Source organism: Lepidochelys kempii, chromosome 2 (assembly GCF_965140285.1).
Source record: "Lepidochelys kempii isolate rLepKem1 chromosome 2, rLepKem1.hap1, whole genome shotgun sequence".
Taxonomy (NCBI): Eukaryota; Metazoa; Chordata; order Testudines; family Cheloniidae; genus Lepidochelys; species Lepidochelys kempii.
This window is the reverse complement of record NC_136381.1, coordinates 271,330,176-271,354,911: the sequence shown is the minus strand read 5'-3', so window position 1 is coordinate 271,354,911 and position 24,736 is coordinate 271,330,176. Positions and strand designations below refer to the sequence as shown.

General features: G+C 59.9%; 1 protein-coding gene across 5 annotated transcripts in view; it reads left to right on the top strand.

The window, feature by feature from the left end:
- Positions 1-23,967, top strand: part of KCNH2 (potassium voltage-gated channel subfamily H member 2) — a 107,084-nt gene extending 83,117 nt beyond the window's left edge. For 4 of the 5 annotated variants that reach the window (XM_073334956.2, XM_073334953.2, XM_073334957.2 and 1 more), the window contains 10 exons: positions 3,802-4,251; positions 6,515-6,902; positions 8,776-8,975; positions 16,502-16,754; positions 17,163-17,356; positions 17,859-17,958; positions 19,505-19,753; positions 21,187-21,373; positions 21,930-22,077; positions 23,250-23,967. In XM_073334956.2, the coding sequence (XP_073191057.1) occupies positions 3,802-4,251; positions 6,515-6,902; positions 8,776-8,975; positions 16,502-16,754; positions 17,163-17,356; positions 17,859-17,958; positions 19,505-19,753; positions 21,187-21,373; positions 21,930-22,077; positions 23,250-23,405 (2,325 nt within the window). In that variant the 3' untranslated portion in view covers positions 23,406-23,967. The remainder of the gene's footprint in view (positions 1-3,801; positions 4,252-6,514; positions 6,903-8,775; positions 8,976-16,501; positions 16,755-17,162; positions 17,357-17,858; positions 17,959-19,504; positions 19,754-21,186; positions 21,374-21,929; positions 22,078-23,249) is intronic. The other variant, XM_073334954.2, reaches the window with a different exon arrangement.
- Positions 23,968-24,736: the final 769 nt, after the last annotated feature.

Here is a 24,736-nt window from a genome sequence, read left to right as displayed (position 1 = left end):
CCCCTTCCATGCAGTGCTGCCAATTTAGTCGTTGGTTGGAGATTTGACTTGAAATTGAAACATCAATACACACTGTAAAAGCAGATACGGTGTGTGAGAAAGGACCGTGGGTTTGAAACGTTTGGACAAAGCCTGCCCCCCTCCCACAGCTGTTGTTTTTGCCGACAATGTCGGCGCATTGGTGTCTGGGATATTGGCCAACCTTATCATTTAAATGTATGATTTGTAGGCCAGGTTTGACTGAGCTCTGCCCTGGCAGCTCGTGATGAGCTGGGGTGGGGGGAGGCTTCAGGACCAGACTGTATTGACATGAAGTATCCAGCAGACAGAGCTGCATCGCCCAAGGGTTCGGTTTTGGCTGGTGTTGGGTTACAAATCACTGAAGTATTAAATGTGGGGGTCATGAAATGTTGTTCTCCTCATTGTAGGAGTAGAGGGCTTAGCCTGACTGAATGAGGGGGTCTCCCTCCGTGCTTAATTTGTGCCAGGGCTGAGCCCCGGCACCTCCAGGCTCAGCCGTTCAGAGCCCGGGGACCTCTGGGCTTGTCACATCAGTTGTGAAAGTAACAAACTTGCGTGAGCCCCGGCACCTCTTTCCTTACAAACTAAGCCCCAGTCACCCTCAGCCGAACGTTACTCCCCAAGCAGGGGGTTGGATGCCAGATCCCAGTGGAGAGACAGAGGGGTTTTGCTTGGTGGGGTGGGCCCTGCCTAAGAGTCACAGGCACTATCTGACCTGCCCCCTCTCCTGTTTAGAGGGAGAGCTGGTTAGGCTCCACAGAGAGTCTTTTGTTCTGTTAAGTGACCCCTGCTGCGGGACAGTGTTTCTGTGGAGGACACGGCCCAGCCTGCACTAGCAGCGAGGTTCCCCCCGAGAACCGCGAGAGACCGACTCGCAGCGGTCACGTGGCAGGTGGCAGCAGAAGGTGACGGGGCAGGGCCATTGAGGACAGAGCGGTAGAGCGAACGGTGGCACAATGAACAACAGCGGCCAGGGCATTGGACTATGTTCTAGTGACTTCACTCCAGATTTGTGACTGGGAAACTTATATAAATACGTTTCCTAGTAGGCCAAGATTTTAAAATGCAGTATTTGCCCAGGACGTTATTCACATCTTCGCTATCTCAAGAGGTCTTTATCTTGGGGAGTTTCTGTACTCAACTTTCTAGTTCTTATTTTTATGTAAGAACGGCTATATTGAGTCAGACCAAGGGTCCATCTATCCCAGTCTCCCATCTTCCAACAGGTTTCAGAGTAGCAGCCGTGTTAGTCTGTATTCGCAAAAGGAAAAAGAGGACTTGTGGCACTTCAGAGACTAACCAATTTATTTGAGCGTAAACTTTCATGAGCTATAGCTCACTTCATCGGATGCATAAAGTGGAAAATACAGTGAGGATGTTTTTATACACACAGACCATGAAAAAATGGGTGTTTATCACTTCAAAAGGTTTTCTCTCCCCCCACCCCACTCTCCTGCTGGTAATAGCTTATCTAAAGTGATCACTCTCCTTACAATATGTATGATAATCAAGGTGGGCCATTTCCAGCACAAATCCAGGGTTTAACAAGAACAAGGGGAAATAGGTTACCTTGCATAATGACTCAACCACTCCCAGTTTCCCAGTATCACCACCAGTGTCACTCGTTATGGGGACGAATGGTTATGAAAACCAACCCCCCAGTAAAAGAAAAAAGATTCCCTCGATCCCAAAGGACCAAGCCCCAGGCCCCGGTCAATACACAAGTCAGATCTTACCCACAAATCACACTGTTGCCAATCCTTTAGAATCTAAAATCTAAAGGTTTATTCATAAAAGGAAAAAGATGGAGATGAGAGCTAGAATGGGTTCAATGGAATCAATGACATACAGTCATGGCAAAGTTCTTGGTTCAGGCTTGTAGAAGTGATGGAATAAACTGCAGGTTCAAATCAAGTCTCTGGAGTCCATCCACAGCTGGGATGGGTCTTTCAGTCCTTGGTTCAGAGCTTCAGTGTAGCCAAGTCCCTCCAGAGGTAAGAAGCAGGATTGAAGACCACATGGAGGAGCTGCAGCAGCTGTTTATAGTCTCTTGCCATGTTGTCTCTGCTTCCTTTGTCCCAAGGACAAGCTGCCCATCCCATGGCCTGGAAACACCCCAAAGTTCTGTCCATAGGCAGGGCCCTGCACACCTGGCTGAGTCCCCAGGCATGTCTCCCTTCTCTCAGTGGGTCAGTTGTGTAGCTGATGGTCCTTAATGGGCCATCCAGCAGGCTGGGCAAGCTGACACCAACTTGTCTGGGGTGTCACCCAGAAGCACAGCACACGTTTGAACTACAGGCAGGATAGAGCCAATGTTCATAACTTTAACTACAAAAATGATACCCACATATAGACAGCATCATCCTAACCAGCCAACCATCACCTTGTGTGAGACACCTCATTTGACCCCCTTTATATAAGATTTGGTGCCACGACAGGACCTAGGTTGCAACAGTGATCTATATGGTCCCAGTTCATGTCAATAACGTCACAGTTCGGCAGTGCAGCTGCTTCCGACTGAATGGTCCTGGCACACTGGAAGCCCCCCATGCTCCTGCACAGGGGCCCAGTGTGTGTGGCCAGCACCCCCACACCCCAGACACAGCTGATGTGCTGCCGTGGTGCCCGAGAGGTGCAGGGCCAGCTGTCTGTGGGTCCTCAGCACTGGCCCTACTCCCACTCTGCACTGGGGACAGCTCTTAGATGGGGGGTAGCAAAGGACAGTCCCGGGATGCAGACACCAGGCCTGGGGGCACCAGCCCCTCTCAATCAGTGCTGGCCACAGTAAGAGGCACTGGGCCAAAGGGAGTGAGGGGCTCAGCAGGGGGCGCCATACTGCAGGGAACAGGGTGGGGAGATCAGCTCAGCAGCGGGTACCATGCTCGGGGAGTGAGCGGGGGGCTCAGCGGGGAGGGGGCGCTGTGCTCGGGGAGTGAGCGGGGGGCTCAGCGGGGAGGGACTGTGCTCGGGGAGCGGGCGGGGGCCAAGTGGGCAGCGTGGTGTTCGGGGAGCGGGCGGGGTCTCGGGCAGGCAGGAGCATTGCATGCTGGGCGCTGGGCTGAAGGAGCGGGCGGGGGCCAAGCGGGTGGCGTGGTGTTCGGGGAGTGGGCGGGGTCTCGGGCAGGCGGGAGCATTGCATGCTGGGCGCTGGGCTCAAGGAGCGGGCGGGGGCCAAGCGGGGGGCGTGGTGTTCGGGGAGCAGGCGGGGTCTCGGGCAGGCGGGAGCATTGCATGCTGGGCGCTGGGCTCAAGGAGCGGGGGCAGGGGCCAAGCGGGTGGCGTGGTGTTCGGGGAGCGGGCGGGGTCTCGGGCAGGCGGGAGCATTGCATGCTGGGCGCTGGGCTCAAGGAGCGGGCGGGGGCCAAGCGGGGGGCGTGGTGTTCGGGGAGCGGGCGGGGTCTCGGGCAGGCGGGAGCATTGCATGCTGGGCGCTGGGCTCAAGGAGCGGGGGCAGGGGCCAAGCGGGTGGCGTGGTGTTCGGGGAGCGGGCGGGGTCTTGGGCAGGCGGGAGCATTGCATGCTGGGTGCTGGGCTGAAGGAGCGGGCGGGGGCCAAGTGGGCAGCGTGTTGTTCAGGGAGCGGGCGGGGTCTCTGGCAGGCGGGAGCATTGCATGCTGGGCGCTGGGCTCAAGGAGCGGGCGGGGGCCAAGCAGGTGGCGTGGTGTTCGGGGAGTGGGCGGGGTCTCGGGCAGACGGGAGCACTGCATGCTGGGCGCCGGGCTGTGGCCATGCCGCGCGATGCCATGGCCCTGCCTAGCAGGCTCGTCGCCTGGCTCCCAGCCCCGTGTGTCCCCGCAGGTCCTGTCCCTTGGCGCCGACGTGCTCCCGGAGTACAAGCTGCAGGCGCCGCGCATCCACAAATGGACCATCCTGCACTACAGCCCCTTCAAGGCGGTGTGGGACTGGCTCATCCTGCTGCTGGTCATCTACACAGCCGTCTTCACGCCCTACTCGGCCGCCTTCCTGCTCAACGAGAAGGAGGAGCCCACGCGGCATGAGTGCGGCTATTCCTGCAGCCCGCTCACCGTGGTGGACCTGCTGGTGGACATCATGTTCCTCATCGACATCCTCATCAACTTCCGCACCACCTACGTCAACTCCAACGAGGAGGTGGTGAGCCACCCGGCCCGCATCGCCATCCACTACTTCAAGGGCTGGTTCCTCATCGACATGGTGGCCGCCATCCCCTTCGACCTGCTCATCTTCGGCTCCGGCTCCGGCTCTGAGGAGGTAACGACCGCGCTGGCCCTGGGGCGATTCCAGCCCTGCCATGGGCGCGGGGGGCTGGCCCCACCCCTGTGTAACCCAGGCCCCCTCCAGCCCCACCCCCGTCCGACCCAGGTTCTTTCCAGCCCCACTCACATCTGAGCCACCCACCTTCCAGCCCAGCCCTGTCCCACCCAGCCACCTTCCAGCCCTGCCCCGTCACAGACCTACAGGGCTGAGGCTTTGGAACGGTCTCTGGGAGGCCCCTTCACTGGGCCAGCCCCCCTGGGGGTCCCACTCTGCCTCCAGGGTGAGGCACGCGGCCTCACTGCCCCCTAGACTGGCCCTCAGGGCCTGCAGCTCCCCCCATGTTCCCACAAGCTCCAGGCAGTGAGTCCCCCGGAGACAGGCCCTGAGGGAGACTCGGCCGCTGTGCAGGGATCAGGGCCCCTCGCCAAGCGGGTGGCGTGGTGTTCGGGGAGCGGGCGGGGTCTTGGGCAGGCGGGAGCATTGCATGCTGGGCGCTGGGCTGAAGGAGCGGGCGGGGGCCAAGTGGGCAGCGTGTTGTTCAGGGAGCGGGCGGGGTCTCTGGCAGGCGGGAGCATTGCATGCTGGGCGCTGGGCTCAAGGAGCGGGCGGGGGCCAAGCGGGTGGCGTGGTGTTCGGGGAGTGGGCGGGGTCTCGGGCAGGCGGGACCACTGCATGCTGGGTCCCTGGAGGGACACTCCCAGTGTGGGGACAGCCGGGTTCAGTTGTTAGCTGGCGCCTGGCCTAGGGGGCCCTTAGGGCAGCCTGGGACAATGAAGGGTGAAGCAGGGTCCGTCCTGGCCAGCCCCGAGCCCAGCCCGGCTGTGGGGAACCCTCGGGTCTGGCTCTGTCTGTCTGGGCGGCCTCCTTGGTCAGTTCCCAGATGGGCCCCAACTGCTCCCCGCAGCCAACGCTTACCCCCACCTCGCCCCTCCCCCGTCCTGTGATCCCGAGCTGGGGGGTGTGGCTCAGCCCCCTGTAATGGGGGGCGGGGGATCCAGATCTCTCTGGGGCGTGGGTTGCTGGGTGTCCCCGTCCAGGTGATTGGATTTGTCGTTGTCCTCTCATGCTGCACTGCTATGGGGTTAGGGCCCCGACAGCTAGAGACTCCTGGACTGCCCTGAGAGCAGACAGGCCTTCCCCCTCCCCAGGTAACAGTGCCATACGTGGGGAAACTGAGGCACACGCAGCCTTCATAAAGATATTGCAGAAACTTCCCACTTTGTCACGGGCTCGTGTGAACGAGATCATCGAATCACAGAGTTGTAGGGCAGGGAGGGACCTCGAGAGGTCGCCTAGTCCAGTCCCCTGCACTCGGGGCAAGACTAAGTATTCTCTAGACCAGAGGCTCTCAGACAGAGTTGGGACCCCCCCGGGGTGGCCAACCTGAGCCTGAGAAAGAGCCAGAATTTACCAATGTTCATTGCCAAAGAACCACGGTAATATGCCAGCAGCCCCCCATCCGCTCCCCGCCCCCACTCCCAGCACCTCCCGCCCACCAGCACCCCCGCTGGCAGCGCCTCCCCCTCCCTCCCCGCACCTCCCGATCAGCTGTCCCCTGGCCATCCGCAGGGTGCAGGAGGCTCTGGGGGGAGGAGCGAGGGCACGGCAGGCTCAGGGAAGGGGGCGGGAAGGGGTGGAGTGGGGGCAGGGCCTGTGGCAGAGCCAGGGGTGGAGCAGTGAGCACACACTCACACTCACACACTCACACACTCACACACTCACACACACACACACCCACCTCCCCCTGGCACATTGGAAAGTTGGCAACTGTAGCTCCAGCCCCGGAGTCGATGCGAAGTTGGCCCCCCCGCCTCAGGGGCTCGCGAGGCTATTACCTGGGGGGTCGCGAGCTGTCAGCCCCCAAGCCCCGCTTCACCTCCAGCATTTATAATAGAGTTAAATATTAAAAACATGGTTTTCATGTCTCCGGGGGGTCGCACTCAGAGGCTGGCTGTGTGAAAGGGGTCACCAGGGCAAACGTTCGAGAACCACTGCTCTGGACCATACCTGGCAGGTGTTTTAATGAGCCTCAATCTGAGGAACCACAAGGCCAGCTGGGGCCAGGGTGGGGGTCGCGCTCCCCAGATGGGGCGGGATCCTGGGGAGCAGCGGCTCGGGAAGGACCCGGGGGTCGCGGGGAAAGCAGCCGAACACGGGCGTCTCTAAGAGCCCCGCTCTGGCTCAGCTGGCTTGGGTGGGCAGAACGGACCCATGGCTTTGACCCCCGCTGCTCTCGGCTCTGCCCCTTTGCCCTCAGACCACGACGCTGATCGGGCTGCTGAAGACGGCCCGGCTGCTCCGCCTGGTGCGCGTGGCCCGTAAGCTGGACCGCTACTCGGAGTACGGGGCGGCCGTGCTCTTCCTGCTCATGTGCACCTTCGCCCTCATCGCCCACTGGCTGGCCTGCATCTGGTACGCCATCGGCAACATGGAGCGGCAGAGCATCGGCTGGCTGCACTCGCTGGGCGACCAGATCCGCAAGCCCCTGAACGAGAGCGCCCCGCTGCAGGGGCCCAGCATCAAGGACAAGTACGTCACGGCGCTCTACTTCACCTTCAGCAGCCTGACCAGCGTGGGCTTCGGCAACGTCTCCCCTAACACCAACTCCGAGAAGATCTTCTCCATCTGCGTCATGCTCATCGGCTGTGAGTGCGAACGGGGCGGGGCCTGCCCCTGCCTGCCTGCGCCCCCCGCCCCTTGCCTGCGCCTGCCCACCCCTGCTGCACCCTGCCTGCCCACCCCCTGCCTGCGCCCGCCCGCCGGCCCCTTGCCTGCGCCTGCCCACCCCTGCTGCACCCTGCCCGCCCACCCCTGCTGCACCCTGCCCGCCCGTCCCCTGCCTGCCCACCCCCTGCCTGCGCCCGCCCCTTGCCTGCGCCTGCCCACCCCTGCTGCACCCTGCCTGCCCACCCCCTGCCTGCGCCCGCCCGCCCGCCGCCCTTGCCTGCGCCCGCCCACCCCTGCTGCACCCTGCCCGCCCACCCCTGCTGCACCCTGCCTGCCCACCCCCTGCCTGCGCCCGCCCGCCCGCCCCCTTGCCTGCGCCTGCCCACCCCTGCTGCACCCTGCCCGCCCGTCCCCTGCCTGCCCACCCCCTGCCTGCGCCCGCCCGCCCACCCCTTGCCTGCGCCTGCCCACCCCTGCTGCACCCTGCCTGCCCACCCCCTGCCTGCGCCCGCCCGCCCCGCCCCTTGCCTGCGCCTGCCCACCCCTGCTGCACCCTGCCTGCCCACCCCCCTGCCTGCGCCCGCCCGCCCGCCCCTTGCCTGCGCCTGCCCACCCCTGCTGCACCCTGCCTGCCCACCCCCTGCCTGCGCCCCGCCGCCCACCCCTTGCCTGCGCCTGCCCACCCCTGCTGCACCCTGCCTGCCCACCCCCTGCCTGCGCCCGCCCGCCCGCCCCTTGCCTGCGCCTGCCCACCCCTGCTGCACCCTGCCTGCCCACCCCCTGCCTGCGCCCGCCCGCCCGCCCCTTGCCTGCGCCTGCCCACCCCTGCTGCACCCTGCCTGCCCACCCCCTGCCTGCGCCCGCCCTCCCACCCCTTGCCTGCGCCTGCCCACCCCTGCTGCACCCTGCCCGCCCACCCCTGCTGCACCCTGCCCGCCCGTCCCCTGCCTGCCCACCCCCTGCCTGCGCCCGCCCGCCCGCCCCTTGCCTGCGCCTGCCCACCCCTGCTGCACCCTGCCCGCCCACCCCTGCTGCACCCTGCCCACCCCTGCTGCACCCTGCCCGCCCGTCCCCTGCCTGCCCACCCCCTGCCTGCGCCCGCCCGCCCGCCCCTTGCCTGCGCCTGCCCACCCCTGCTGCACCCTGCCCGCCCACCCCTGCTGCACCCTGCCCACCCCTGCTGCACCCTGCCCACCCCTGCTGCACCCTGCCTGCCCACCCCCTGCCTGCGCCCCGCCCGCCCGCCCCTTGCCTGCGCCTGCCCACCCCTGCTGCACCCTGCCCGCCCGCCCCCTGCCTGCCCGCCCCTTGCCTGCGCCCGCCTGCCCGCCCACCCCTACTGCACCCTGCCTGCGCCCTTCCCACACCTGACCCCTACCCGCCCCCTGTCTGCCAGGCCCTTGCCTGTGCCTGCCATCCCCTGCCTGTGCCCGCCTCCTGCCTGCATCTCCCCCACACCGGTCCCCTACCCGCCCCCTGCCTGCAACTGCCCCACACCTGACCCCTGCCTGACCCTTACCCGCTCCCTGCCTGCCCCACACCTGACCCCGCCTGACATGTGCCTGCCTCACACCTGCCCCCTGCCTGACCCACACCCACCTCCTGCCTGCCCCCTGCCCACCCCACGCCTCTCCTCTGGCTGCCACTTCCCACCCCCTGCCTCACCCATGCCCACCCCCTGCCTGTCCCACACCTGTGCCCACCCTGTACCTGTCCCCTGCCTGCCCCGCGCCTGTCCCAGACCACCTGCCCCAGGGGCGCCTGCTGGGAGGTGTGGCGGGGAAGGGGGCTGCGTATTTGTGTGTGCGTGTGTGTGCGTCCGCATGCTCACTGCTGCCTCTCTGCCTCCAGCCCTGATGTACGCCAGCATCTTTGGCAACGTCTCGGCCATCATCCAGCGCCTCTACTCGGGCACCGCGCGTTACCACACCCAGATGCTACGTGTCCGCGAGTTCATCCGCTTCCACCAGATCCCCAACCCGCTGCGCCAGCGGCTGGAGGAGTATTTCCAGCACGCCTGGTCCTACACCAACGGCATCGACATGAACGCGGTGAGCGCGCAGCACCGCCCCCGCACTCAGCACGGCCGGCTCCCCGACGCCCCCCGCGGTGTGACGATGCCCGTGGGAGCCCGCTGAGGTCACTCAGTGAGGGTGATCTGCAAACAGACGGGGGCAGACAAACCCCAACGCTGGTGGATATTCCAATACTTACCCAGCCAGCCCAAAACAGCTTCTACAGCACCTCCCTGGTTACTCAAACGTCCAAACAACACAGTTCCCTTAAAGTATCCAGCCTCAGGCCTCCATTCAGACACACCTGTCAAACATAGGATGATAAACTCTGAAAATCTTATTTCATCATATAAAAGAAAAGGTTCTCCTGACCCCAAAGGACCAAGCCCCAGACCCAGGTCAAATGATAACTCAGATCTTACCCCACATACACGCTTATAGCCAATTCTTATTAACTAAACTAAAATGTATTAAAAAATAAGAGAGAGTGTGTTGGTTAAAAGATCATTATACAGACAGACTTGAGTTCAATTCTTGAGGTCATATACGTAGCAGAGATGAGTTTGTAGTGGCCAAAAGTCCTTTTAGAAATAGTCCAGAGGTTATAGTCCAATGTCCATGTTCAGGGTGACTCCAGTCAGCGACTGGGGATCTCAATCCTTATGGCTCAAAGTTTCCTCCTCTTGAAACCCAAAGCAGATCTGAGATGAAGAAGGATCGTGTCCCAAGGTCTTTATACATTTCCAGCAGCCTTTTGGCCTGAAGAAACAATCAGCTTCACTTTCCTTCTCCCAAACATCCTGGCAATTAGCACAGGGTCATTTATCCATTGAGCAGTTCAGATACTGGTTACCGCAACCTTCAGAGAGACATACAGACAATAATACGATTTCACTCCAGTGTCTTCCTAAATGTTAATATTCCTTTTCTGATCTTTGAATTAAAGCCATAGTGATAGACAAGACTTGTTTGCTGACCTCACAAGACCTGAACAAACATCTCCCCTTCTACCTCTAACAATGCCGGCTGCATTTCACAGCTCTGTTCATTGCCATCTCTTCCTAACCCCTCTTTAAAGTTCGGCCCTGGGTCAGGTCAGTCTGGGAGTTCATTAACTCTTTCTGGTCCGGTCACCTTTCAATGAGATATTATATTACACTCGTAACATCACACCCCCAATGGAAAATTGATGCAGGAGGAGATGACACAAACATCTCTGACTGCATCCCAAGAGCTCCCCATCCTGGGTTCTGTCTCACTACAGCTTGTACTGGGTTAGAAGCCGTATTAGTCTATAACAGAAATGGTTTATCAAAGTCCTGGTCAATAACATGATTGAATCTCTTTACAGACCCCAGGTAAAACTTGGTTAGAACAATAGTGGATTGGATCTGCCCTTGCAGCATGGTTCCTGTAGGTCTCGTGATCTTGCCAAGAGCTAAAGAACATAGCTACTTTATCCATACAAGCTCTGGCAAATGTGTGGAACCCAATTAACATCAAGTCAATGTAGATATTAATGTTGTCCATAGTACAGGAATCTTGGCAGTTAGCCGTGAAAGCAATAGGGTAGTGTGCCTCAGTTTCCCTTTTCACATAGCCAGTCAGGCTTGGAATGTCAGTATTACCAGGCCGTTTAACACAAAGTTGATCTCATGTGTCACTCTTAACATGTTCAAGGGTTTTTTCAAAAGATTAGACACATTGGACATTTTTACAGTTCTTGGTAATAGCAACACATTAGTTACAAGAATTACCATGAGCAACAACAACAAATCCATCGCAAGTGTCCATCTACGATCATGTTTGTCATGCCACACCTTTGGCTCAACGCTATTGGGGTTTGGACCTCTTAGGGTCAACCTATGACTTCCCTTTGCAAAATCAAGTGTTGGTCTGTATCCACAAAAACAACAAGGAGTCCGGTGGCACCTTAAAGACTAACAGATTTATTTGAACTTAAGCTTTCATGGGTAAAAACCCCACTTCTTCAGATGCATGGAGTGAAAATTACAGACGCAGACATAAATATACTGACACATGAAGAGAAGGGAGCTACCTCACAAGTGGAGAACCAGTGTTGACAGGGCCAATTCGATCAGGGTGGATGTGGTCCACTCCCAACAATAGATGAGGTGTCAATTCCAGGAGAGGCAAAGCTGCTTCTGTAATGAGCCAGCCACTCTCAGTCCCTGTTCAAGCCCAAATTAATGGTGTTAAATTTGCAAATGAATTTTAGTTCTGCTGTTTCTCTTTGAAGTCTAACCAATTTATTTGCACAAGTACTCCTTTTCTTTTTGCGAATACAGACTAACACGGCTGTTACTCTGAAACCTGTCTTTGAAGTCTGTTTCTGAAGGTTTTTTTTGTTCAAGTATAGCTACTTCCAGATCTGTTATCGAATGAAGTGTTCTCCCACTGGCAAAATCAAACTTGCAAAATCAAGTTCTCTTTTTCCTCCTTGTCCTGAAGGATCAAACCCTAATTGCTTTTGCGTAACAGAATTCACTGGCTGATTGGGCGTGCTCTCTGTGCTAACAGCTATTAGCGAGTCTTTCTCCCCCCAATCAGTCAGGCGATTTGTATCAACACAGACACGAGCTTTTAACTTCTCAGCAGCTACCAGTTTCAAGGCTGGACACTCAATTCTTCCCTTCAGCAGGAGCGGTCTTTCCCTCCCCCCCACGTTTTCCTAGAAGATTGAAAATGGAAATTTCCTGCTCACAGGAATTGCTTTGCTGGCAAGGTGTGTTCACCAACTGCAGGCCCTGAAGCACCTGCTCACTTAAAGAATTAGCCCAGACACATTCCTGTTCGTTCCAACGCCATTGTCTTCCCAACAAGCTGGCCAAACAGAACCACTTGGTCATAGAGCTGTTTAAATTCCTTAACAGCTTTTACTCCACGGGAGACCTCAAAGCTACCCACACTGGATCTTTCAAAAGGAAAATATGTGGATTCCTTCACCACAGAAAAATTTTGGCTGTTAGGAACTGAAATTTCCTTGATTAAATCACTTCCACGTCCTTCAGCTACAGCAGACTACTTGCACGGATTACCAAGAGAATTCCTTTTCCCAGGAACTTATTTAAGTAACAATTCACTCCTCTCAGAAATTCTGCCCTTACCCTCTTCACCAAGGGCTTGCTCTAAAGCAGTGGTTCCCAAACTTTACCTGCGAACCCCTTTCACTAAAATGTCAAGTCTCGCAAACCCCCTCTTAAAAATGAATATTTCCAGGGATTTCCTCCCTTACCTCAGCATAAATTATAAAAGCAGTGATCTTGGAAATATTACTGTTGTTTTTATGACATGCTTATTACACACTATTATTAATAATTACAGTATTAATTTTCTTACATAGTGAAAACAGAAACACTCTTACCAGATCTCACCTTCGGAGCTTGTATCACTTTGAATAAGCCTGTTATAAGACAAGGCTCCTAGGTTTCATCCAGGAGTATCAGATGTGAAACCGCATGAAGGGATTTAAGAAGCCAACTCAAAGAGTTCCTCCTACACAAGCATCCAGGGCTTGAGCAGTCCAGGCAAACAAACAAAGCTTAAACTTGTTCTTCGTAATAATTTAAAAAACAAGACTAGCTGCCTATTTAATTTTAAAAACAGCAAAAAAATGTCCACCTCCCTTTCCATTTCTTATAAGGAGTCTTGAAGTTTAAATCTCAGTGTGATAGATATGCTTGCTTTGATCTGCTTAGCTCTTGGAAGTCCCCTAGGGACAGCTCTGCCCACCATTAAGGAATTTTTTCCCTGAGAACCTCCTGTAACATTTTGCAAACCCGAGTTTGGGAACCACTGCTCTAAAGGAACACTTTCCTGAGCAACAGCTCTGGGTCTTACTGACATCCAGGATCACCTTTGGCTCATCAGGCGAATTCCTGCACAGTCCCCTTTCAGGCAAACTTACAGACTTCCTAGATAAAAGGTTGGAAGCGTTCTCCTTCCCTTTGCCACACACAAGTTCAGGAATCTTTTCCTTTTTGCTACAAGTTTTCAAACTGTCAGTAGATAACAATTAAATCACCTTTCTGCTCTCCTTGTGCCCTGGCTAGGATCTCACCCTGATTAGACAGAGTTGCTACACCCTTTTCTAGACACACACTAGCAACAGACAAAATACAAGTACCAGAATTTTCTAGTTTCTGGGATTTTGCCATGACACTAACTGGATGCGACCTAGTTACAGGGCCATTCTCCCGAGCAGACACAAACTTAGGACCCTTCCCTTCCTGGGCTTTAGCTGAATCCAGAACCAGCTCTGAGACAACTGCACGACCCTCAACCATCCCTGGCTGAAAGGCCCCTTCTGTCTGCTCCACAGACAAAGAAGAGCCGGACACACTTTCTCCTTTCCCAGACACACAGCTTGGGATCTCATTCCCCTTGTCCCAGCACACAGGTCTGTTCACAGACAACTACTTGGAGACCAGGGTAGCTCCCTCCATAGGCAAGTCAATACCCCTGACAGACAGAGACCCATTTCCTTCCCTGTCACAATTCTCCACCCAGCTCACAGGTAAGGTCCAGGGACACTCATCTTCCACTCTCCTCGCCTTCCCACCCTGCTGACTAGACACAGCCATCAGCTCACAAGGCTGCCTAGGCTCATCCAGACTTTCCTTACCGAGCACCTTGCCACTTCCCACAGATAAACTGCTGCTCTTCCCGCTACCCTGAGCTATTTCCAGCAAATCACAGTTATCTTTTCCAGGTACATTTTTACAAGCCGTACTCCAGTTTCCCAGTATCATCACCAGCAGCCACTTCTTACGGGGATGAAGGATTATGAAAACCAATACCCCAGTAAAAGAAAAAAGATTCTTCTGACCAAGGACCAAGCCCCAGACCCAGGTCAATATACCAGTTAGATCTTACCCACAAATCACGCTGTTGCCAATCCTTTATAATCTAAAATATAAAGGTTTATTCATAAAAAGAAAGCAATATAGATGAGAGCTAGAATGGGTTCAATGGAATCAATGACATCCAGTCATGGCAAAGTTCTTGGTTCAGGCTTGTAGCAGTGATAATAATAAATAAATAAATTTTAGTTTAGGAATAAACTGCTGGCACAAATCAAGTCTCTGAAGAACATCCCCAGCTGGGATTGGTCATTCAGTCCTTGATTCAGAGCTTCAGTTTGTAGCAAAGTTCCTCCAGAGGTCAGAAGCAGGACTGAAGACAAGATGGAGGGGTTTCCAGGGCCTTTTATATTCTTTCTTTTGTGAGCGGAAACCCCTTTGTTCTGCTGTGCAAAATCACAGCAACAAGATGGAGTCTGGAGTCACATGGGCAAGTCACATGTCCATGCATGAGTCCGGTTTTGCTTTTGCAGGCCGGGAGGCCAGTGTTTACATGTTAGTTTGAATGTTCTCAGGAAAGCTCAGATGTGAATTGGCGTCTCCCAAAGTCCATTGTGTGTTAAGTGTTTCTTGATTGGGCACTGTAACGATGCTGGTTCTGGTGGGACCCAACGGAGAGTGCCAAATCAGGACAAATTGCTTAAAGCAGGGCAGTTACAGCCCAAGGCTGGGGTTTCTGTGCACACCAAGGCAAATCGAACCAGCCAAACAGAGAGGACTTTGGTCTCACCCCACTGGCTAACCACAAGTCACAAAAGCAATTCCCTCAGACACCCCAGTTTCCCAGTATCACCACCAGTGCCACTCGTTATGGGGACGAATGGTTATGAAAACCAACCCCCCAGTAAAATAAGAAAGGTTCTCCTCATCCCAAAGGACCAAGCCCCAGACCCCAGTCAATACACAAGTCAGATCTTACCCACAAATCACGCTGTTGCCAATCCTTAGAATCTAAAATCTAAAGGTTTATTCATAAAAAGGAAAAAGATAGAGACGAGAGCTAGAATGGGTTCAATGGAATCTATGACACACAGCAATGGTGAAGTTCTTGGTTCAGGCTTGTAGCAGTGATGGAATAAACTGCAGGTTCAAATCAAGTCTCTGGAGAACATCCCCAGCTGGGATGGGTCATTCTGTCCTTTGTTCAAAGCTTCCATTTGTAGCCATGTCCCTCCAGAGGTAGGAAGCAGGACTGAAGACAAGATGGAGATGAGGCATCAGCCTTTTATAGACTTTTCCAGGTGTAAGAACCCCTCTGTGTTCTTATTGTGGAAAATTACAGCAAAATGGAGTTTGGAGTCACATGGGCAAGTCCCTGCATACTTTGCTGAATTGCAAAGCGTGTCTGCCTTCTCGCAATGGGTCAGTTGTATCGCTGATGGTCCCTAATGGGCCACCCAGCAGGCTGGGCAGAGCTGACACCAACCTGTCTGGGGTGTCACCCAGAAGCACAGTACACGTTTGAACTACAGACAGGATAGAGCCAATATTCATAACTTCAACTACAAAAATGATACCCACACACAGACAGCATCATCCTAACCAGCCCACCATCACCTTGTCTGAGACACCTCATTTGACCCCCTTTGTACGAGATTTGGTGCCACGACAGGACTTTGGTTGCAACAGTGATCTATACGGTCCCAGTTCATGTCAATAACATCGCAGGCACTCACTGAGAAGAGTCCTTTCTTAAGAACCTGACCAGATGCGTCACTGAGGCTACTTAGAATCAGACACATTGAGAGACAAGGACAGAGCCAATATTCATAACTTCAGCTACAAAATGCTACACACAGACAGACAGCGTCATCCTAACCAGCAAACCAATATCTCTCCATAGACACCTCACACGAGAACCTTTGTACAATATTTGCTGCAAATATATACCAGTGGTTGCAACAATGATTTATATGGTCACAGTTCATGTCAATAATGCCCAGGAGAACAGCCCACCCCTGCCACACACCCTTATCCCCACCACCTAGGCTATGGTGCAATACACAGGGAAACTGAGGCACACCCAGTATTCATGCAGAACAGTTAGATGCACACAGGCTCACGTACACCATCACAAGGGGAAAACCCCACTTCACACCTGGTCCTGCACCTTGGGCACGGCATGAGCGCAGCACCCCACCCTGGGCACAGCACCCAGGCCCCCTCACGCCAGCCCCAGGCATGGAGGCTCTTTCCCCAGCGTGAGGGTTTGTGCCCATCTCTGGACACCCCAGAGCCGGGTGACTGGCAGCAAACAGCACCTTGGGCAGAGGGGCACTCGCTCTGCAAAACGCCCGCAAACCGGGCCATCTCCCTCTGCCCATCCCCAGGGCCTGGTGCAGCGCCCTGGGCACTGAGGTGCAGTGGCCATGCAGAGCCCCCCACATCTGCGGGCGTGTACGCGCACACAGAGACACCCCCCTGCACAGCCAGAGAGGCCCACACCCACGCCCAGACACATGCGCGTGCCCACCCCCACAAATGTGTACACCTGCACACACTCACACACAGACCCAGAGACACACGCACCGAGCCAAATTGCCCATGTAGACCAGCACACGGCCATGGGCACAGCCGTCTGTGCCAACACCCCCTTGTGCCCACGGCCGGGCCCTGCGCTCCCTGCCCCCGCTGTGCGGTGCCCTCCCCAGTGACAGGGTCTCTCCCGCCCGCCCGCAGGTGCTGAAGGGCTTCCCTGAGTGCCTGCAGGCCGACATCTGCCTGCACCTGAACCGCAGCCTCCTGCAGAGCTGCCGGCCCTTCCAGGGGGCCAGCAAGGGCTGCCTGCGCGCCCTGGCCATGAAGTTCAAGACCACGCACGCCCCACCCGGTGACACGCTGGTGCACGCCGGCGACGTGCTCACCGCGCTCTACTTCATCTCCCGCGGCTCCATCGAGATCCTGCGCCGCGACATGGTGGTGGCCATCCTTGGTGAGGGGCGGGCGCTGCTAGGTTTGGGGGGCTGCGTGGCGAGGGGGGTGGGCGCTGCTGACCAAGGGGTGGGCACTGACAGGTGGGGGGAGGCTGCCAGATGGGCGATGCCAGACTGGGGGGGCGGCGGGAGCTGCAGGGGGTCAGTGGATGTTGCCAGATGGGGGGGGCACTGTCAACCAGGGGGGGCATGGGCCCTGCCAGCCAAGGGGGTGGGCACTGCCAGCCAGGTCGGGGCCCTCTGTCCCTCATGTCACCCCATGGCATGGCCCCCAGCCTGGCGCCCAGGAGAACCTAACAGCTCACCCCTGCTGTGTGCCCCCCCATCCTGCCCAGCCCACCCTGGCATGTGCCCCACAGCCCATTCCCTGGGGGAGACCTGCGCTGACCCTGCCGTGCTGCCCCCAGGGAAGAACGACATCTTCGGGGAGCCGCTGAACCTGTATGCGCGGCCGGGCAAGTCCAATGCGGACGTGCGGGCTCTGACTTACTGTGACCTGCACAAGATCCAGCGGGAGGAGCTGCTGGAGGTGCTGGACATGTACCCCGAGTTCTCGGACCGCTTCTGGGCCAGCCTGGAAATCACCTTCAACTTGCGCGACGTGAGAGCCGGGGGGGGAGGGGTTGGGGGTGACGGGCCGGGGGGGGGAGAGCTCCAGGGGTGCTCAGCCAGGGCCGGGGTGGGGAGAGTTCTGGGGGCACCAGGCCAGGGAGGAGAGTTTTGGGGGTGATCAGCCAGGCTGGGGGGAGCTCCGGGGTCACTCAGATAGGCTGTGGGAGGGAGACCTTTGGGGGCACTCAGCCAGGCTTGGGGGGAGCTCCGGGGGACTTTGCCAGTCTGGGGGGGCCTCTGTGGGCTCTCTGCCAGGCTGAGGGGGAGAACCCCGCCTGCCCCTGACCCCAGTCCATCCCCACCCAGCCATCAACCCTGCCCTCAACTAACCACCAGTGTATTCACCCACCCACCCACTGTGCCATCCACCAACCTGTCCCCCACCTAGCAGCGCCCCCACCCACCTAACCACCAGTGTATCCATTTCCCCTTCTCCCCCACCTGCCCCCTCCCCAGTTCCCAGCCCGGCTCACCGCTCCCCTTTGTTGCAGACCAACATGATCCCCGGCTCTCCTGGAAGCACCGAGCTGGACAGCAGCTTCAACCGGTTGCGGCGCCGCAAACTCTCCTTCCGCCGGCGCACAGACAAGGGTGAGTGGCGGGGGGGGGCAGCAAGCTCGAGGGGCCAGGGGCCTCCCCCAGCATAGGCTTTGTGCCCTGCCCAGGGCACCAGCCCCTCTCCCAGCGCAGGGTCAGTGTCTCCACCCAGGATGCCAGCCCCTACTCCTGGGGGAATTCTGTGCCAAAAAAATAAAAATTCTGCAACAGAAAATTAAAAATTCTGTGTGCAATATTTTAAAATTCTGCATATTTTATTTGTCAGAATAACACAGTATTATCACACCAGTTTCAATTATTTTTGGTCATTTATTTCAAAATACCCACCAGCAAGTAAGTCTGTAACAATACAGACAAGAATGAAGATTCAGGAAATGTTTTTTGACAAATAGATTCCTTAGTAGGCATATTACTACAGAACTGTGAATAAGAATTCATTTAACCTACGGTACAGAACCGTATTTCCCGCACCCCCAGAAGCAGTGCAAAGGCTGGAGGGGAGTCGGGTAACGGAGGAGCTGACGGAGAGGGAAGCAAATAGCTGGGAAGGAGCCTGTGTGTCAACTTGGAGGGTTGTTGGGTGTGGGTGAGAAAAGTATGGAACAGGTTTTGCGGGGAGGGGATTGTAGGGAGCTTCCCTCATGCAGACCCTGGCTGACCCTTAGCCTCTCCCATTCAGTCAGGCACATCTGCCCCTGTTCCCATGTGTCCCTGTACCTCCATGTGTCCTTGCACCACCTGTCCACGTGTGTCCCTCCACCCCCATACAGACACCCACTCCCCCCCATCCCCATGTGGCCCTGCACCCCCTCCTTCTGTCCCGAGATGTCTCTGTGCCCCCTCCACCATCCACATGTCTCTGTGCCCCCACCCAGCCACTCCCTGGTCCCAATGTGTCCCTGTCCACCCTCCCCGTGTCTCCATGTTTCCCTGTATCCCATCCCCCATTCCCATGTGTCTCTGTGCCCCACCCAGCCTTTTCCCTGTCCCTGTATAGCTCTGCACCCTCTCCCCCATCACCATGTGGCCCTGCACCTCCTTCCCCCCCTGTGGCCCTGCACCTCCACTCCCATTCAGCTGCCGCCCCAGTCTGTCCTCTCCCACTAGCCCTTATGAGCCCCTGTCTAACCCCCCACAGCACCCCACGTTGTCTGTTTCCCCATTGCCCCTGTCTCCTGACCTGACCTGACAGGCGCAGCGAAAAAGGCAGGCTCTTTCTCTTCCCTAGCTGGCCAGGAGCTGCTGCTTTGTTCTATCATCACAGCACCGTCTGGTGGGAAAAAGGCAGAACTGCAGCAATATTTCGGCAGAAGCTTTTTTCTGTGCAAAAAATTTAAAATGTGCACAGCTAATTAATTAGGCATGTGTGCAGTGGTGCAGAATTCCCCAGGAGTAAACCCGTCTCCCAGCACAGGCTCCTTGCCCCGCCCAGGGCACAGGGGGCTCTGCCCTGGCACTGGACCCCCAGCTGGCTCCTCCCGGCCAGCAGCCATGGCCCTGCCTGCACCAGCCCCAGCAGATGTGCTTCCTCCCCAGCCTGGCTCTGTGGAACACTCACTCTCTGCCCCCAACTCTACAGACCCGGAGAACGCCGGGGAGCTGAGGAGCAGCCAGAAACCACTGCGGACGGGTCGGAACCACCAGGCGCCAGGGGTCCCGGAGGACCAGCCCGAGTGGGAGCCCTCCAGCTCGCCCTCCAGCGACGAGGATGAGCGCCCCACACCCATCGCCAGCGCCGGCCAGCTCTCACCCTTCTGCGCCAATGGGGAGCTGCTCAGCCAGGGTGACGGGCAGCCCAAGGGCAGCGAGAACTGCAGCCCCCTCTCAGGTGGGACAGAGCATGGCACAAGGACAGGCACCGTGTGGGGAGAGTCCTGGGGCTGGGTGCCTGGGGGGGACACCATGAGGAACAGGTGCCCTGAGGGGATGGGAACCATGGGGTGGGCACCACAGGGAGGGGAAGGCTCCAGGAGGGTGCTGTGGGGGGAGAGGCTCCAGGGGACTGGTTGCCGGGGGTGGGTGGTGTGGAGGGAGGGGAGGGGCTCCAGGGAACCGGTGCCAGGGGGCACAGGCTCCTCACAGGCCTGATGGCTCCCTATTGCTGTGGGGGTGTCACTGTCTGGGGTGGCTCAGGCCTGCAGGCACCCCCCTTGACCAGTGCCAGGAGTGGCCACACTGAGCACAGCCGAGCAATGCTGCCGTGTGTCTAACCGGCCTGGCCCATGGGCAGCTGGCTGCGCCCAGTCATGTCTGAGGCAGGGCACCGAGGCCAAGCCTGGGCACGACCTAGCACCTGTCCGCAGCGCCCGATCCCCCTTGGCCTCTCAGGCACGTTCCTGGGCACCAACACTCACGCTGCCCCCGCTCTGGGCCCCCCCAGCCCCCTGCCCAAAGGGCACCAGCTAACGATGGGCAAGCGGCCCTTGCACTTCTCCTCAGCCCCGCGCCCAGCACACCCCCTGCCCACCGGGCTCCCTGTTAGCCCCCTGCCCTGGCACCCCAGATCCCTCTCCTAAGCCAGGCAGGGCTCCTGCCCTGTGCAACCTGCTCCCCTCTGCTGGGCAAGAGGCTTGGGCTGGCAGGTGCCCTTGGTGCCCACACCTTTCCCCTCGGTGCCCACGCCCCTCCCCTGACAGCCCTTTGTGCAGAGCGAGTCCGTGGCCACAGGCAGGCACCGACCTCGGCGCCCCTCTGCCAGCCGGCCGCAGCCCCACGACATCAGCAGCACGGGGACGAGACACCCCGATGTTGCCGCTCGCGCAGCGCCCCCACTCCTCACAGGCCCCACGGCGCTAGTGGGGGAGGGCCCCATATAGATGGTGGGGGTGGAGGCAGGCCTGGCAGGGGAGGGGGGGGTCAGGCCCCATATGGACTGCGGTGCAGGGGTGTGGGCCCCACAGGGACAGCAGGGGAGTGGTGCTGATGTCATATGGATGGTAGGGGAAGGGGGAGGCCCCAGAGGGACAGGAAAGCAGGGTGGGCCCCACAGGGACAGTGGGGGAGGGGTGCAGGCCCCAGAGGGACAGCAAAGGGGGGTGGACCCCACAAGAACAGCAGGGGAGGTGTGTGGGCCCCACAGGGACAGTGGGGAAGGGGTGCGGGCCCCACAGCTTGGGGTGTGGGTCCCTTGGGCCCAGTGCCAGGCGTTGGTTGAGCCCCACCTGATGTCTCTGTATCACAGCTCAGCAGCCCCCGCGTGCCCCCAGCCCTGGCACCTGCCCCCTGCGGCGCGGCCCTGACCCGTCTCTGCCCTCTGCTCAGGGGCCTTCTCGGGGGTGTCCAACATCTTCAGCTTCTGGGGCGAGAGCCGGGGCCGGCAGTGCCAGGAGCTGCCCCACTGCACCGTCCCAGCCCACGCCAGCCTCAGCATGGGCCTGCTCCCCCGGGGCCACCGGCCCCGCTCCGAGGTGGAGAGCCGGCTGGACCAGCTGCAGCAGCAGCTCAACAGGTAGAGGAGGGGGCGGCTCATACACCTGGGGCAGGGGGAGTTGGGGGGCAGGTGGGGGCAGGAGGCATGGCAGGGAAAGGCCCTGGGGGGGGGCAGGTGAGGGGCGGGGAACAGGGGGCAAGGCAGGGAAAGGCCCTGGGGAGGCAGGTGAGGGGCGGGGAATAGGGCGCATGGCAGGGAAAGGCCCTGGGGGGACAGGTGAGGGGTGGGAACAGGGGGCAAGGCAGAGAAAGGCCCTGGGGGGGCAGGTGATGGCCGGGGAACAGGGCGCATGGCAGGGAAAGGCCCTGGGGAGGCAGGTGGGGGGCGGGGAATAGGGCACATGGCAGAGAAAGGCCCTGGGGAGGCAGGTGGGGGGCGGGGAACAGGCGGCATGGCAGGGAAAGGCCCCGGGGCCCCCCAGTTCCAGCACCTCAGGCCTAGCCAGGTGTCTGCGGGGGGTGGTGTCTCCTGCCGGCCGAGGCGTTGCCCAGCGGGGGCAGGATCGTGCCCGGAGGTGTCTCTGGGCTGGCTGGGGGTGCCCCCCCCCCCGGCTCAGCCCCTCATCTCCCGGCAGGCTGGAGACCCGCATGGCTGCGGACGTGGGCGCCATCATGCAGCTGCTGCAGCGGCAGGTCGGGCTGGTGCCGCCGGCCTATAGCACCGTGTCGTCGCCACCCCCAGGCCCCGAGCGCTCCCCACCGCCCAGCCAGCCCTGCCCCCAGGTGAGACCCCTCGCTCCAGGGACCCCACCGCGAAGCGCCAGCCTGGCACACCCCCTGCGGCCAACCATCGACGGACACCAGCCAGGGCTCTGCCCCTGGGGACACGGGGCAGGTCGCCCAGCCGCTGGGTCGGAAACCGAACCGAGATCCCTGGGGGATCTTCACCGGCGCTGCTCACTCCCGACCCGCAGCCCGCTGCTGGCCCAGCCATGGGCTCCCCACGCCGAGCTCTGCCGGTGCCCCTCACTCCCGACCCGCAGCCCGCTGGCGGCTCAGCCATGGGCTCCCCACGCCGAGCTCTGCCGGTGCCCCTCACTCCCAACCCGCAGCCCCCTGGCGGCTCAGCCATGGGCTCCCCACGCCGAGCTCTGCCGGTGCCCCTCACTCCCGACCCGCAGCCCCCTGGCGGCTCAGCCATGGGCTCCCCACGCCGAGCTCTGCCGGTGCCCCTCACTCCTGACCCGCAGCCCGCTACTGGCCCAGCCATGGGCTCCCCACGCCGAGCTCTGCCGGCGCCCCTCACTCCCGACCCGCAGCCCGCTGCCGGCCCAGCCATGGGCTCCCCACGCCGAGCTCCTCCGGCGCCCCTCACTCCCGACCTGCAGCCCCCTGCCGGCCCAGCCATGGGCTCCCCACGCTGAGCTCTGCCGGTGCCCCTCACTCCTGACCCGCAGCCCCCTGCCGGCCCAGCCATGGGCTCCCCACGCCGAGCTCCTCCGGCGCCCCTCACTCCCGACCCGCAGCCCCCTGCCGGCCCAGCCATGGGCTCCCCACGCCGAGCTCTGCCGGTGCCCCTCACTCCCGACCCGCAGCCCCCTGGCGGCCCAGCCATGGGCTCCCCACGCCGAGCTCCTCCGGCGCCCCTCACTCCCGACCCGCAGCCCGCTGCTGGCCCAGCCATGGGCTCCCCACGCCGAGCTCTGCCGATGCCCCTCACTCCCGACCCGCAGCCCCCTGGCGGCCCAGCCATGGGCTCCCCACGCCGAGCTCTGCTGGCGCCCCTCACTCCCGACCCGCAGCCCCCTGCCGGCCCAGCCCTGCCCCTCTGCAGTGCCCCGTGGCATTGAACAGCGCCGTCGCTCGGTGAGTTCTGGGCTGCAGTCAGTCGTGGTGTTGGCAGCCTGGTTCCCTGGGCAGCGGGCGGCTCCTGACAGCATCTCCCCCGCCCGCAGGTTCCCAGTTACCCGGTGCCGTTCCTGTTCCCGCAGCCGCCCAGCCCAGAGCTGCCCTGCGAGCCGCCCCCCCGGCGCCGCTCCCTCCCTGGACAGCTGGCCCCGCCGCCGGACTCACAGACCCTGCAGAGACACTGCTCCGACCCGGGGAGTTAATCGGCAGGACGGGGACGGTGCCCGGAGCCCGGCGCACGCGGGCCAGGGCTTCAGGGCTGCCGCCCCCTCCCCGCCCCCAAGGACACCAGTGCCACCTGGGCCAGGGCCTGGCCACACGCTAGCCAAGCAGGAGCCACGGGCTAAGCCCACACGGCCAGGATGTTAGCTGGCCTAACGGATCCAGGACGGGGCCCGCCCACCCTGCGTGCCCTGCGTGCCCTGCTGTGCCCTGAGACCGGTACAAAGAAACAGAGACTGGCCGGGGAAGGACCCGCGGCCCAGGACCCTGGAACGTATCACGGGGCCCGGCCAACACAGCGCGGTCCCCTGCAGCCAGGGCTGGCCCCCGTGGGTGCTGGGCGGGCAGGCGAAAGGGGCTGAGCACACTGGGTGCCCAGGTCTTATCTGCCTGGCTGCCCTGTGTGTACCCTGATATGAGCACCCGTGTGCGCCGCTGGCAGGGGGAGAGGGAGCACCGTGTGTGTGAGGCTCTGTTCTGTGTGTGTGTGCGGCCCTGTTCCCTGGGCAGGGGGAGCCCTGTTCCCTGGGGGGGGGCAGTGTGTGTGTGGGGGGGGCAGTGTGTGTGTGTGGCCCTGTTCCCTGGGCGGGGGGAGCCCTGTTCCGTGGGGGGGGGGCAGTGTGTGTGGGGGGGGTTCTGTTCTGTGTGTATATAGAGAGAGATGGTCCTGTGCAGTTTTTTGGGGGGGACGGACTTTTCCCTCTATGGGGGGGGGAGACGGGAGTTCGGTCCCTGTGTGCGTGTCTGGGCCCTGCTCCCTATATGTGTGTGTCTAGGAGAGGGGCTGTTCTGTGTGTTTGTGTGTCTGGGGGAGGGGCTGTTCCCTGTGTGTGTGTCTATGGGGGGACTAGGGGGGCCCCATTCCCTGTGTGTGTGTTGGGGGGGGCTGTTCCCTGTGGGGGGGCAGCGCCCCGCTCTGGGCGCACGCGGCTGGCCCTGCTGTGGGGGGAGGTGACTGGCAGGGCCATGGGCTGCTCACCATCCCTGCTGGCAAGGTGCCCCTTGCTCACGTACCCGTCTCCTGCCAGTGCCCCCACGTGCCCCATCTCTGGGCTGCCGTTCCCCAGCCAGCCCCCTCCTTGGGGCTCCCTGGGGCAGCTGCGCCCTGGAGCCCTGAGCTGTCTGGCAGGTACCCCCCCCTCCCCTGGCCTGCCCCGAACCCCACCAGGGGGACAGCTGGGAGTCTGCCCTGTCCCCGGAGGGGGGCTCTCCCCATGCTGTGCTGTGCACCCCTGAGCCCCTGGCTCCCTTCCACGCCGTGGGGGGGGGAGCAGCCCGGTCCGGGGGCTCTCGTCAGCGACCCGCCGGCAGG